This window comes from Coptis chinensis, chromosome 5, assembly GCF_015680905.1.
Source record: "Coptis chinensis isolate HL-2020 chromosome 5, ASM1568090v1, whole genome shotgun sequence".
NCBI classification, from domain to species: Eukaryota; Viridiplantae; Streptophyta; class Magnoliopsida; order Ranunculales; family Ranunculaceae; genus Coptis; species Coptis chinensis.
The window spans coordinates 81,920,319-81,935,860 of record NC_141460.1 but is presented as its reverse complement, the minus strand read 5'-3'; the positions used below and the strand labels follow the sequence as shown (position 1 = coordinate 81,935,860).

General features: G+C 33.8%; 1 protein-coding gene and 1 long non-coding RNA gene across 2 annotated transcripts; both read right to left on the bottom strand.

Annotated features, from left to right (window-relative positions):
• Nucleotides 1-11,006: 11,006 nt before the first annotated feature.
• On the bottom strand, nucleotides 11,007-12,166 carry LOC147499297 (uncharacterized). Its single transcript, XR_015195799.1, has 2 exons — nucleotides 11,718-12,166; nucleotides 11,007-11,626 (listed from the first exon to the last, which is right to left on the bottom strand). It is a non-coding gene; the product is annotated as an uncharacterized LOC147499297 (long non-coding RNA).
• A 257-nt stretch (nucleotides 12,167-12,423) lies between these two features.
• On the bottom strand, nucleotides 12,424-13,462 carry LOC147499296 (norbelladine synthase-like). Its single transcript, XM_086561127.1, has 2 exons — nucleotides 13,055-13,462; nucleotides 12,424-12,915 (listed from the first exon to the last, which is right to left on the bottom strand). Exons 1-2 carry the CDS (start codon nucleotides 13,236-13,238, stop codon nucleotides 12,614-12,616), a joined length of 486 nt encoding a protein of 161 aa, XP_086417253.1. The 5' UTR covers nucleotides 13,239-13,462; the 3' UTR covers nucleotides 12,424-12,613.
• Between the last annotated feature and the right edge of the window lie 2,080 nt (nucleotides 13,463-15,542).

Below are 15,542 nucleotides of genomic sequence, written 5' to 3'. Positions count from 1 at the left end.
CTGCCCCTTTTATAGTTGCATTCTCACATTATTAGAGCATCGTCAAGGCGTTGTGATATTTCATTTTCAATGTGACAGTTGACAATTTTTATAGCAATTTTCGTCACCAATGCGTTGTCAAATGAATCGTTTTGATTTTAAGAATTCTCAAAATTGGAGCCAAATTGGTGAAGAATATAGAAATGGTGTGCACGGGACAACTTGACCCGTCCAAGAGTGGGACGGGACTACTTTAGCCGTTCAGTATTTTTTTGTTTTTTTTAATAAAAAATTCAAATTTGGAACCAAAATAGAAATGTCTCGCACAGGATAATTTGACCCGTCTAAGAGTGGGACGGGACTACTTTTGCCGTCCATATTTTTTTTCGTTTTTTTAATAAAAAATTCCAAATGGCTCGATTTTGTACCATTGGGCTTTTGGACTGTTGGGCTTTTGGAATTTGGCACGGGACAACTATTCCCGTCTAAAATTAAAAAACAAATTTTGCCCAAAATGCATTGGTTCTTCCCTTCGTTTTAGAAATTTTGAACTTCCAAAACTGATGAGGTGTGACAACGAAAAATGGAAATGCGTTGATGATGCTCTTAGGAGTAGAAAATATTAGTTTATGCTACAAGAGGATCAATCCACGTGTGTCATTGTGTCAATAATACGACTCCTTATTACTTTATCATTGATGGTAACATATATATATTATTTTAAGTGTCATGTGAAACATGATTTACAAGTTTACAAGTTTTGACAATACGGGGACTAAACTTTTTTTTTTGTCAAATTGGGAACCAATTTTTTTAAATTTTTACAATGTGGGGATTAGTTATATATGTAGTCTAAATTTCTCACACGGTGTTTCATAATTCACAAGTTACATACATTGTTATACACTTTCTTATCAAAGTATATCCATGCTACAACCTCATGACCGTATAAATTAATTCGAATTGTGAAGCACCGTGTGAGAAATTTAGATGTCATGTTACACATATCCCCACATTGCAAAAATTAAAAAGTTGGTCCCCAATTTGACAGAAAAAAAAGTTTAGTCCCCATATTGTCAAAACTGTTAAAGTTCGATACCCTTTTTAGTCGTTTTTCATTATCTGAATTAAGGGTGTCGATGGATACCCATTTAACTAGAATCAAAATAGAACCGGAATCGGAACTGTAAAAAAAAAAAAATGGTTCAAGTTCTTATTTTTAGGAATAATTTAAAAATGGGTACTAAAAAAACCAGACCATATAAAATCGGAACCAAATGGTTTTTTTTAAAAAACCAGACTAGAATCGGAATCGGGCCAAAACCTAAGGTTATCGTACTTTTAACATAAAAAATATCAAAATAAAGTTTATAAAAACTCAAAATGTTTATTTATATATTACTAAATTTTATTTATTAGTGTAATATGTAGTTTTCATAATATTTAATATTATAAATAATATAAAAATATTGCTTATAATCTTAAATATATGGTTTTATTTAACTTAATATTGAATCACATAATTACTTATATCAATATTTAAAAAATGACTTGTTTGTGCAATATTTTTGTGTTTTTACTTTTTAGTACACATTTTTTAATAAGACTAATAAAAAATGTATGTAAATAGTGAATCTCTTAAGAACCAAAATGAAGAACCCGAACCGAAAATACCCGTTAGGAACCAATAGTTATAGATATGGTTCCACAATTTTAAGAACCGCAAAACACCGGAACCATAAAATTAAATGATTCCAGACAACGGGTTTAATCTCCCTGGTACTTAAATGGTTGCACAAAAAACCCCCGGAAGCGAACAAATGCATAAAACTTCCCTATTATTTAAAATATAACATCAAAGCCAAAACAGACCAAAATACCCCTGTGAACTCTAAATTTATATTTCGAATTTAAAGAAAATCGGACTGACGTCATCAATCTTTACTTATAATTTCAGCTTAAAGACAAATCGGGCTGACATCATCCTATGTAAATTTGTATTTACACATGACAATATAAAATTACACAGTCCCAAAAGTCTTAATCTATTTAAATTTAATTTTTCATATGAATTTTTTTTTCATAGGAAAATTTAAATTTATATTCTGCTAGGTGTTGGAAAATTTTCAATCCCAAAAGTTACTATGTAAATTTAAGTTTTCATAGTTCCAATGACTATATAAATATAGTTTACATGTATATGACTATGTAAAAATATATTTATATATATTCTATCAGGTTTCTGTCAGGTGTCGGAAAATTTTCAATCCCAAAAGTTATTATGAAAATTTAAGTTTTTATAGCTCCAATGACTATGCAAATATAGTTTTATATATATATGACTATGTAAAAATATATTTACATATAGTCGGGAAATTTTCAATCCCAAAAGAGTAAAAATGAAATAAGATAAAATGGAAAATAAAAACAGACCATATTTTATCTCTTTTTTGGAAAACAGAAAGATTATTTAACGAGACCTAGATAATAGGGAGGATATGTGATATGGGTCGATGGGAAGGAGTTTATACTCAACTGAGTTAGAACCAAGGGGTTGAGCCTTATTTCATGTAAATAATTCTTGGTTATTACAACACTAAAACCCAAACCAGCGGACTGGTCAACACCCCTAATCTGAATAACATGCCGTGTCACAGAAGACTTTGTTCGGTAAGCATTAGCAGCCCTTTCTATATATTTTGTCCTACCTTGTAACGTAGTTGTTGATCCATTCTCACATTTACATTTCCCCCTCCTCTTTGGGCAGAGTCTATACTATTCTAAAGCCAACTTGAATGCTTCTTTTTTTGGTTAATGATCCATCCACTATCTCTTTGATCTGGCATGTTAATCCATCCAACGTCTCTTTGATTTGGACAAGGGTGACTTTTTAAGAATTTGGGTATTACTCCTGTGAGAATTGCTAGCGTCATGACCCTGTATATGGGTAGGATGGTTCTAGCCTACTTAAAGACAAGAAAAGCTACCTGATTACTTACTCTTCTTGTTTCTGTTTTATCAAAAAAGAAAATGAAAAAGGACAAAGTTCTTGAACTTCTCAACACCACTTTTTCGTTCCGGCAGATGGCAACCACCGAAACTGACAAAAAAAATAAAACCTTTCTCTATTTCTTATACTCTCGTCCTCTCTCGATCCCTCCTCATCTTAAAAAGTACATTGATTTTTAATTGATAATTAATAATCAATGTCCTCAAATCAAATGGTTTTTTTTTAACTATTTTTTTTTTTCAGATTCTCTTCTTTGCTTTGGCCGATAATCAATCATCTTAATTGAGACAAAGCTAGAAAATAAGATCCAAAAATAGATAACCCATTACCAAAATAAAAAATTTCATCTTTCTCAAATTTAATCCAAAGTTTTAAAAGGAAAAAGAAACACCCCCATATAAAATGTTCAAAACTTATTTGTGGAATCAAAAATCCGAAAAGGAAGAAGGAAAGCAAAAAATCTAGGTTACTGTCTTTGGCTTTTCTATAAACTTCAACCTATTTTTTAAATGACATGGTCATGCTCTTCAGTCTATTTATTGATTCAAATCCGCACTCTGTCTTCTAGAGAGAAACTTTGATGGGAAGATGATGGTTGATTACGAAAACTCGTTGATTGGTTGTCTGCCCACTCCGCCTTTTTTGTTTATGATAGTTTCTTAAGGGACTTCTTTCCTTTTTTTGGCCTCTGTGAATGAAATTAAGTTCAACTGGGACAACAATTGAGCAGTTAACGTTTTCTGTCTTTAAGTGGGCTAGAATGGTCCTATCCCTGTAAAGGGTTAGGACGCTAGCAATTCTCTACTCCTGAATTTTTTATCGGTCTTCTATGATATAATATTTGGGTAGGTCATATCTAGACGTACTATCTATCTAAATTAATCAAATCACACTGGCTCCTTAATTGAAAAGTAGTCATCTAACTACTTTAATGAGAAAGGCTCGGTGAACAGTGAATATTTCCGTTTATACCCTTGAACAGGTTCGGTTATTATATTCAACTTTATATTTTAGGTTTGTAATAATATATATGAGTGAGGGGTAAACTCGGTATTTGACCGGTAAAATTCAAACGTTTCTCCCTGAAAATACGACATTGGCCTCAGTTTTGCAAACATTTGCAATATTGCCATTGCCCGAAAAACTGACCGCACACGTGGACTCCTCTTTCTGAAATTGAGACATTGCCCTCATTTTTTGCAAACATTTGCGGAATTGCCACTGCCTAAAACAACTGCCCGCACACGTGGGTACGCCACGTGTCAGAAAGCTAGTTATCATAAGTAATAATCAAAATCCCCCTCCCCCTTTCCCCACACTGAGCATAAACTTTTACATTAATATTATTTTGTCAAGGGATAAAAGTTTTGGAGAAAATGATACCAATCGATCCCCAGTAAGATAATTTGTATATGAACACTCTAAACTCTAATCGAAAAATCTAAGTTTTCACTACAACTAATAACCACAACAGAGATTGGGCCTGAAGCCCACAATTCTAATTTAATTTCGGATAAAAGACATAGACTTTTGTAATTATGTCAAAAGCCCACCCGGTCAATTTTTTGGTAATATTACAAATTTGTCCCTCACCCCATCTTCCCCAAACAAAAATCTAAATAGTTTGAAAACAAAAAAACAAACCCTAGTTCCCCCAAATTGAACTGAAAGTCTGAAAAGTGTAACATGGAAATTCAAAATTCGAAATTAATGGCGATTCCACCGATTTTGTACAATAAAAACCGAGATCTACTCGAAACAAAAAACAACCAACTACTACAAAGGTGAGAAACTAAATTTAAAATCTCCATATATATGTTTAATTTCAGTTTTATTTTGTGTTTCGGTTGAATGAACTTGTTTTTTGCTTAGATGAATATGAAACTTAAATGTTGATGCTTGTTGTTTGATTTTACCTGTTGTTTTCAATTGTCAACTCTCACTGCAACATGGGTGTTGCAGTAGCTGTACGTCAATTACCATTACAACATGGATGTAGCACAATCAATTAATATTCCAACAACTGCTGTTAACTCCTATTGCAACATAGATGTTGCAATGTCAATTACCACTACAACATAGATGTTGCATAGTCAATTACTACTGCAACAACCATTGTCAACTCCTACTGCAACATGAATGTTGCACTATCAATTACCACTGCAACAACCACTGCAACATGGATGTTACACTGTTAATTACCACTGCAACATGGATGTTGCACTGTCACCTCTACTGCAACATGGATGATGCACTGTTACATTGACATCAAATAATTGAGATTACATACACTCATATACGAATGTTAAAGAACTTAATGATTATACACAATAGAATGTGCACTTTTTACTTTTGATTCAAATGTACTCTACGTATTGTTGTGATGAAGTTAACATAAAAAGAATAGATATTTAGCTAAAAAAAGTAGAGTACTTGGGAGAAGAATCCCAAGAGGATGTTGGTCAAATCCACCAAGATTCTTTTATATGTGTATCTAGTATTATTTTTGTAATATTGTTTATTAGGTGTACTGTGTGCTTACAATCAGTGGGAGTTAACAGTGGCTGTTGCATACTTGCAGTAGTAATTGACTGACACTGCAACATGGATGTTGTGTTGCAATAGTAAACCACAATGCAACATTTATGTTATAGTAGAGTTGACAATGCAATATTCATGTTGCAGTAGTAATTCACAGTGTAACATTCATGCATGTTGTAGTGGGATATTAGACAAGAACTATGTATGAGATCGACTTACCTTATTCTCAAACATAATTACACTAAGATACAAAATTAGTTAGATTTACGCTAGATTTACGCAAGTGTTGTACACATGCTTGGGTAAGTAGTAATTGACATGTTGCAGTAAAGTTGACAATGCAACATCCATGTTGCAGTTATAATTCACAGTGCAACGTCCATGTTGCAGTGGGATATTAGAGAAGAATTATGCATGAGACTTAACTTGTTTTCAAACATAACCGCACTAAATACAAAATCAGTTAGACTTATGCAAGTATTGTACAAATGTTTGCGGTAAGTAGTAATTGACGGTGCAACATCCATATTGCAGTAGAGTTGACAATGCAACATTCATGTTGCAGTCGTAATTCACAGTGCAACATCCATGTTGCAGTCGCAATTCATAGTGCAACATTCATGTTGCAGGGCGATATTAAACAAGAACTATGCATGAGATCGACTTATTTTGTTCTCAAATATAGCTACACTAGATACAAAATCAGTTAGACTCACCCAAGTGTGGTACAAATGTTATCAATTGTATATATATATACTACCATCAAAACCATATTTTTTTATTAATCCAGAACTAATAGTAATTTGATCTAGATGGATTCGAACCATCACCCTCACACTTAATGAGTGCTCTTCCATTTTGAGCGTATGGATCATTTTATTATACTCACACACTAAAGAGCATATATAATGAGTAGAAAATTAGTTGCAGAGATATTGATTAAAACAACGACAGAATTAGTTGCATTATTAATGGATCCAAACATGAGACATTCTAACTATTTTGGGAAATAGCTTTTGATCGAACCAATGCAATTCTTTTTCATGAACCAGAAGTACCAAACATTATGGCCGTTTATGAATGAACTAATGAAGTCTCATATACTTATTGCCAATCTGTGTCTATAATTTACCCAAAAAAAAAAAAATGTGTCTATAATCTATACAGAGTTTTCAGCGGAGGGGAGGGGCGAAAGGGGCAACGAAGGACCTTCGTCTGGAATTTTTTTGCAGCTAGACAATTCAAGACCAGCCATGGACTCTCCTATTCTTCACTCATTTAGCTCTTAGAGGAAAAGAAACATTACAAAACTCAAAGGTTGTTCTATAATCTCAGGAGTGTTTCATTTGAATTGTTACTACACAAATCCCGTGTGGACACAGATCACATATAAAATTCAAAATATGAAATCCAAAAGGTCAATCAATGCCAAATTTCAAAGGTTATTTTGAAAACAGAAATCATAAATAATAAAAATACCTATTTTTTGGAATGATTAGAGGGAAAAAAAGAATGGCGAGAAAAGAAGATGAAGAGGCAAGCAGATTACCTTGATTGTGGGAGATGTGAAGGTCGGCAGCTAGTGTGCGTTGGAGTGCGATGAGGAAGATGTATTTTGAGAGGGGAGGTGTTTGTGAGGAAAAGCCCGAAAAGGGTAAAATGGGTATTCTGAAAAAATGAAACACAAATAAAAGATTTCAACTCTAAACTTACTGAAACTGGAACCTTTATATCATATTTTGAAAAACTGGGTGGGCTTTAGCTATAATTCATAAAGTCAATGGGTTTTAGGCTAATAAAGACTGGAATCAGGGGTTTGAACCTAGTTTTATATAACCACAAATCTAAGTTATGGAATTAACTATCATAAACAAACAATAACAATGTAATGTAAAAACATACAACAATATGACACAAGAAATAACGTGGTTCGGCCAATGATGCCTACTTCTATGAGAGCCAATCTTTTTATAAGTGCAAAAATGAAGATTACAATCACTTCTCTCAAGTCTCTCCAAACTTACTAGATTTCTCTTCACTAATATCTCATTACAAGCTTTATCTCTTTGCAATGGTTTTCTCTCAATTTTGGTTGCTCTCATAATTGGTTTCCTATATTGTATGTCTTATGGGTAAAAAACCCTAACTTTATATATATAAGATTATGAAATTTTGGTGTAAAACGAAATTCCGAATTATCTTGGTTTATTTGTGAAAAATCGGAATTCTACCTGTGCACGGCATGGGGGCGTGCACCCCTCTCTCCAGGCATATTTGAGGGCGTCTGCCCCTTGTGAACAATCCACTAATACTCATGTCTTGGTGTATCTGATCAGAATGTAATTACAACGGTCATGTTTGTCATTTCGTTCACATTTCAATAAAATTACAAAAGTTTATTTATAAACAATAACTAATTCGATCACATAATGTTTATGAAAATGGATTTGGTGAGAAAATGGTAAAAAAAAAAACAAAAAAAAATTTGATCTAGGATAGAGAAAATCCGTATGAGCGAATCGTATTTCCGTTAAAAGAGTTGATATTGATTGCAAGTCTAATTCTCTCGACCGACTCATAGACAAGTTGTTCGAGAAAACCAGACTCTTTTGATCCCTAATAACGACACTATATCTCTACAGATTGTTACTAGCGTGTGGAACCGATTCAAAACCCCATATCTGGGCAAACTTACTCGATTCCAAAACGTTATATTTTTAACAGTCGATACCCCCTCCTTAACAGAGACAGTCTCCACTCGGACAGAGTTTCTACACCTAAATCATTTAACTACATTAATGCTGATGAATTAAAATACAAATTAAAAATATTAATTAAAAACATTTGAGAAATTAAACGCCTATTTCATGGGAGATATCCCTACTGAAGACCATGAGTAGTATTCAAAATGGATCTACCGAAGAAGAAACATCTTCTAGACCCAATATCTCCAAAAACATATCACCAGAAGTAACTGAGTATAAATTTAGGAAACTGGAAATGAAGATATCTCTATAAATTATGCACTAGCTGGAATATTATGGGACTGCACTAATGCCATCGTAGATGACGTGTTTTCTTATGCCATCGCCACTGAGATCATGGAAGATGATCATGAGCCACTTACAGTGGACGAATGTCGAAAAAGAGATGATTGGCCTCAATAGAAGGAAGTAATTAAAGCTGAACTAAAATCCCTTCTAAAAAGGCAAATCTTTGAAGTTATAGTCAAGACACCCAAAGAAATTAAACCAGTTGGTTACAAATAGGTATTCATACGAAAATGAAATGAGCAAAATGAGATTATGAGATACAAGGCTGGTTTGGTGGCTAAAGGTTTTCTAGAAAAACCTGGAATTGATTACGATGAAACATATTCTCCTGTAATGGATGCAACTACCTTTTGGTACCTTATAAGTCTAGTTGTTCATGACAACTTAGATATGCATCTGATGGATGTGGTCACTACGTATCTTTATGGTCACTTAGATATAGATATCCATATGAAAGTTCCTGAAGGAATTGTTGTCCCTAATGACAAACAACGAGATATGTATTCGATCAAATTACAACGATCACTATATGGATTGAAACAAGCTAAACATATGTGGTACAACCATCTTAGTGATTATTTGATCAAATTAGGATACACAAATAATCTTATATGCCCCTGCATATTCATTAAGAAGTCAAACACATGTTTTGTTATCATTGTTGTTTATGTTGATGATCTTAACCTTGTTGGAACTCATAATGAAGTAATCAATAATGCTGCAAATTCTTTAAAGAATCTATTATAAATGAAAGATCTTGGAAGAACAAAATTTTGTCTAGGACTGTAACTAGAACATAGAGAAAGTGGAATACTGGTCCATCAAACTATGTATACTGAGAAGATATTGAAAAAAAATTCAATATGGATAAATCTCATCCACTTAATTCTCCAATGGTTGTAAGAACTCTAAATTCAAAAGAAGATCCTTTCCACACCAGAGAAGAGGGTGAAACAATACTTGGTCAAGAGATACCATACTTAATTAAGTGCCATTAGTGCTTTGTTGTACTTGGTACAACAAACAAGACTTGACATTTCTTTTGCAGTAAATTTACCAGCCATAATCAACAAGGAACCAACAAAAAGACATTGGAATGGTGTCAGATACATCTTTCGGTATCTCCAGGGCACTAAAGACTTGGGATTATTATATTCTAAGAGCTTATCGAATGGGAAACATATTCAAGGTTATACTGATGCAGGATACATGTCTTCACAAATGGCAACACAACTTTCTCCTGGAGATCCAACAAGCAAAGCATGGTGGCTATTTCATCAAATCATGCCGAAATCATAGCATTGCATGAAGCAGCTTGAGAATGTTTCTGGTTGAGATCAATTATCACACATATAAGAAGATTAAGTGGATTGCCAGCTGTCACAGACAAACCAATAATCATATATGAAGACAATGCCGCTTTCATATCTCAAATGAGAGAAGGCTACATCAAAGTTGTACAAAGCACATTCCACCAAAGCTTTCTCTATGCTCACGAACTTCAAAAGAAAGGTGTCATTGATATCCAAAAGATTCAATCTTGTGACAATCCAGCTGATCTTTTTATGAAAGCCTTACCAACTACTACATTCAGAAAGCATGTCTTCAACATTGAAATAAGAAGAGTAAAAAATCAGTCTTGTTAAATCTAGGGGGAGTATTGTATTCCTTGAGAATACAATATAAGATATACGGACCTAATGTGTTATTCTCTTTTCCTTAGAGATTTTTCCCACTGAGTTTTTCTGACAAGGTTTTAATGAAGCAACATTAAACGTGTCAAAACACTAGATCTAAGTTTACCTAAAAATATTACTCTTTTCCTTCGCACAGATTTTTCGCACATGATCGATCTTTCTAGCAAGATTTTAATGAGACAATATACTTAGAAATGGTGGACATCAAAGGGGGAGTGTTACAATCTATCGGTCAGCCTAATGTGGCTGCCCACCATAAGGTCTATCAGTTATCTATGAAGACGTTACCTAATATAAGGATGATACATAAGTTTCCTATTGTAACTTTATATCTTGGAGGAGATTACCTCGTCTATATATAAATATAAACCTCATCCCATTATCTGACACTAATAATAAGAATTCCTCTTTTACACTCCTATATTGAACTACACTCATTTACATCATTACTGAGCCACAATACATAAGATATTTGTTAAATATTATGGGCATGTGTTTACTTAATTATCTTGTAGCAAAACAAGCAAGTTGTAGTTTTATAAGTTTAACTAACTAATATTGGAAAAATCTTGGTTGCATTATCTTTTATGCACATCATGTGTACATGAAATGTTTGAATGGAAGAATAAAATGCATCTGTATTGGGAGACAATTATATGTTTGCTTGAAAGAAGGTTATTCAAACAATTCATCAATTGGCTGCAATACTTGCATGGGCAAATTCTATGAAGAATACAATTCCATTTTATTTAGAAAACCTCCAAAAAGGAGGAATAGAATGACAATCGAACATGTTTGCAACCACAATCTACATAGTGCAATAGCACATACATACACATTGCTATCCTTAACACACACTACACCATTTGGGCCAAACAGAAACAGATTAGGACCGTTTCTGTTAGGCCCGTCCCTAAATTGTGAAGAAAACGAATAGGCTTTTAGCCTAATTTTGAGACGGCCCTAACATAAACGGGCTCCATCAGTTCCTGTTTGGCCCAAATGGTAGTAGTGACACTACGTTGGATATTAATTCTTATTTCACAAACGTTCCTCCCAATTTATTCAGATTCCTCCATGAATCTTAGGCTTTAGCGGTTGCAGTAGCTCTGCACGCCTTGACGTACTTTTCCACTGCTCGTGCCATACTCCAATCAGCAGTGATTATAGCTAGTAAATTGCACATGAATTGCATCCTTTCGGGGTGATTGTGAAGGTAACGGCATAGGAATTGAAACCATATGCATCGTCCAAGTATCCTCCGACAAGCTGGGCTACTACCTTGACGCGCTGTTTATGATCGATCTTTGTGAACTTCTCATGCCAATTTCGTGGTCCGCGATTTCCTGCAAGATATTTACTAGTTCATTCGATCATCAATATATCTTAATATATGTTTTGGCACAAATTAATACATAATTAGAATGAAAATGGTACCATTAAGTCTTCAAATTGATAATCCCAGTTCCCAATCGATCCCCCAACCCAATACCAGACAAGAGCCTTCACACTAGTACACACAAGATCCATCCTACTATTGAAGTAAGTGTTGTAAAGAGATGTTCCCACGTTATTAGTCACCTTACGTTTTTTTCTAACAGGATTGCTGAAAATTTTACTGACATAGATTTCCATTAACTCTCATCTTTTTTTTTTTTTAACTCTCATCTCTCGCACGCTTTCTACCTTCTTTCATATATAAAAAGAAAAAGAATATATTAATACTTTGATATACTTACTTAACATGATCCGTTATCATCTTTATTATGGGATATACTTGTTAATTCTTACCAGTATATTTTTTTTGGTAAAGAAGTAGGAAGTATATCCCATAATAAAGATGATAACGGATCATCTTACATCTTAATATTCTTGTAGCAAGTGGTAGTTTTATAAGTATGCAAAAGTCTTCTTTTCATATATTTTATGAATCCAATATGAGAAAGCATACAATGTGAGAAGCTGAGAATGCATCTAGAAATGGAGACATGTTTGTCAAGCTAGAGAAGCAACTTTCTAAAAATAGATGATGAAGTAGTTATGTATCTTTGTTTGATAGGAGGTAATTCAATCAAAATATCCTTGACACTCTCAAATTGAGACATTGCATATACGAATTTGTTGCTTGGCCAAGATTTACTCATAACTTAAACACAATGCATTTTTATTAAGAAAATTCCGGAAAAGGGGAAATACAAGCGTGCAATCATATTCAGTAGAGTACAATGACCATCCTGAAATTTTAAGTGCGCAGCAGACATGACATTGGAAATTAACAAGCTTCCATATCAGTTATTTCACAAACAGAAGTTGATCCCGACTACGAAGCGCACTTAGGCAGAGCTTTTCTTAGCCCTATTCTCGCGGACATAGTTTGCTACGGCTCTGGCCATACCCCAGCCGGCAGTGATGAAAGAAGTATTGGACTCGAACCCCTCTTTAACATCGAAGGAGGCAGTCGTTCTTATGACACAGGCATGATGGCCTTTTGGCGTGACTGTGAAGATATTGGCATAAGAATTGAAACCATAGGTATCAGACAAATATCCACCAACAATCTGGGCTACTACCTTGACACGGTGTTTATGATCGATCTTGGTGAACTTCTCATGCCATGTAAGTGGTCCTCGATTTGCTGCAAAATATTTACCAGTTTGATTATTCAAATTGACCACTACGTACAACAATATAACTATCCATAAAGCATCTTTTGTACACAAATTAGTGCATATATATAAGAGAAAGTCATAAAATAAAAGGAAAATAATAGCAACCTGGCTGAAGCACAATGTCTAAGACTGTGCCTTGTGTTCCATCGCCTTCTAAAACACCGATGCTCTCATAACGAGTAGGCAACAAGGTCATAATGAGCCTAGGAAGATCAGGTGAGCTATACACGGCCCAGATCTCATCGGCTGGGAGGTCGACCTCCAACTCACTCCATACTTCAGCAAGCATTTTCGGATGTGTAGGTTGATATGAAAGATAACTAGAACTAGTGTATGATCGAGATTCAAACCTAGCTTGGTTGGTGAAGTGTTTGCCTAACTCCGATCCTTGACTGCCCCTTTTATAGTTGCATTCTCACATTATTAGGAGTAGAAAATATTAGTTTATGCTACAAAAGAATCAATCCACATGTGTCATTCACTCATTGTGTCAATAATACGTCTCCTTACTTTATCACTGATGGTAACATATATATATACTAGAATGGTGTACGTGCTATGCACGTTTTTTTTTTCCTCTCTTCATCCAACCATATCTTTCTCTCTTTTATGCCTAACAACTGTTCTCTCTCTCTTTTAAATAGGATAAATTAGGTAAATATCAAAAAATAGATGGGCAAATAACAAATGACCAAGTAACCAAGAGATACATTAAAAAAATAATAAAATACTATTGCCCCACTGTAGATAAGAGGCGTAATCTTTAAAGTATTTTAGATATACTAGTTTTTGAGCCCGTGCATATGCACTGGGTTTTTTTTAAAACGAATGCAAAATTTAATGGTCACTTAATAGTTTATTGAAATAAGCCCAACACAATGGAACTAAAAATATATTGGACTTAATTGTTTGTCAAAACAATGTAACATTAGTATCTTTGGACATCAACGTAGAATAATGGATATTTGAAATAATTTGCATTCATCACGTAGTTCTTTAAATATTTGCCATATGGCATAACATCAATTAATTAGTGGTGTGAGGGAATGAAAAGTAGCTATCAATATATTATATATAAGATTCATTGAAATATTTATATTGAAACTACCATAAAAGTAAATCTACCAATTAATTAAATATCCACTAACAATAAAAGCAAATTTTTGTATTTCTAAATTCTACTATTTTTAAAATTCCTTTTGATTATTCCTTGTGCAAAGTCTTTTTGTTGCGTGTTCATCTTCATGTTGCTCATTTGTCTCGTTCATTTAGACTGTGGTAACAGACCCATCCTCATGCACAGTAGAGCAGTGTGAAATTCGATGGTTTATATTCATGTTCCTATTCGTAGAACACTGGGCTTCAAAATCTTCCTGTAATTGCGAGAAGGAAAATTTAATATGGATTCAAGTTTGAATGTAATGCGAGTGTAGTTTAATATTTTTTGAGTGAGAGTAGTACCTTTTCGGTGTGTTCGATCGTGTTTCTCGCTCCATTGTCTTCATTTTCAGTGGTCTTGGAAATATCGAAGATTGAAAAAGACTGGTACCTCTCTCTCATGCTGAATGGACTTAATTTAACTTTAAAGATGAATGTCTTGTTGAGATTCTTTTCTAGTTTCTTTTGAACAGCTTCCTGGAGTATTAATTAATTATATTAGTGTAAATATATTAGTTTATAAGATGTAAGTTTACTGAAAACAATTCCTTTGCTTGCCTGCGAAGATATATCTAGCAACTTTTCAATCGGTTGTTCTATAAGGAAATCAGCATGTTTTCCAAAAGCATCGAAAGTGGTTTCCCCAGTTTCATCTTCAACGTCTATTTCCAGCTTGTACCTGTTTATTCGAGTTTAAAATCAGTATGTACTTGATAAAAAAAATTTGTTGTCAAGTCTAAATTTAAAATCAATTTACCTTTCTTTTGGATTTTTGTACGCGAGCTCACAAAATTCGCAGTACGAACCTGAGTCTGTCTCAACCTGTTTTCTCGGACATTGTGGGCATGTTGAGTAGTGCCATACTTTTCCGTTTACAGATTTTATTGTTGCTTTGCAAGTATGAAATGTGCCCTGTTTTGCAAAAAAAAGTTGTAATTAATATATAGAATAGAATGATAATTTTTTTTCAAGAGTAGGAATGTAGTTACCCTGTTGGTGTATATCTTGGCAAGAATTTTTAGTTGTTCAGTTGTTTTGTTTTCATTTTGTAATATGTCCATTGCATTGATTTCCTTGCAGTGAGGTTCTTCAATTTGGACCTGTATGCTTTGTATTCCTGACCTGAAAGATAAGTAGAAGATAAGTATGTGTATAATACTAATGATGTAGACATTATAGTTGTGATAATGTTACCTATTTCTTAATTCTTCGACGCATTTCATATCCAAGTTCAAATATATCCTTGTTGCCGACGTCGGGGATAGTTTGAACACGTCCCTTTTATTAACTGTAATCATATTGACTGTAAATGTGAGTCAAATATAAAAGTAGATATAGCTAATTATGTCAATTTAATAAATAATACCTTCAAACTTTTTGACAAACATCGAAGATAAGATGATGACGACGTCTTCTTTTCGCACATCCGCTTAAT

What these genes read in the sequence shown, in the direction of transcription:
- LOC147499296 (XM_086561127.1), bottom strand. Translation starts at nt 13,238, where the DNA reads ATGCTTGCTGAAGTATGGAGTGAGTTGGAGGTCGACCTCCCAGCCGAT. An exon ending in AGACATTGTGCTTCAGCCAG is followed by an intron (nt 12,916 to 13,054) that starts GTTGCTATTATT and finishes AATATTTTGCAG; the next exon opens with CAAATCGAGGACCACTTACA.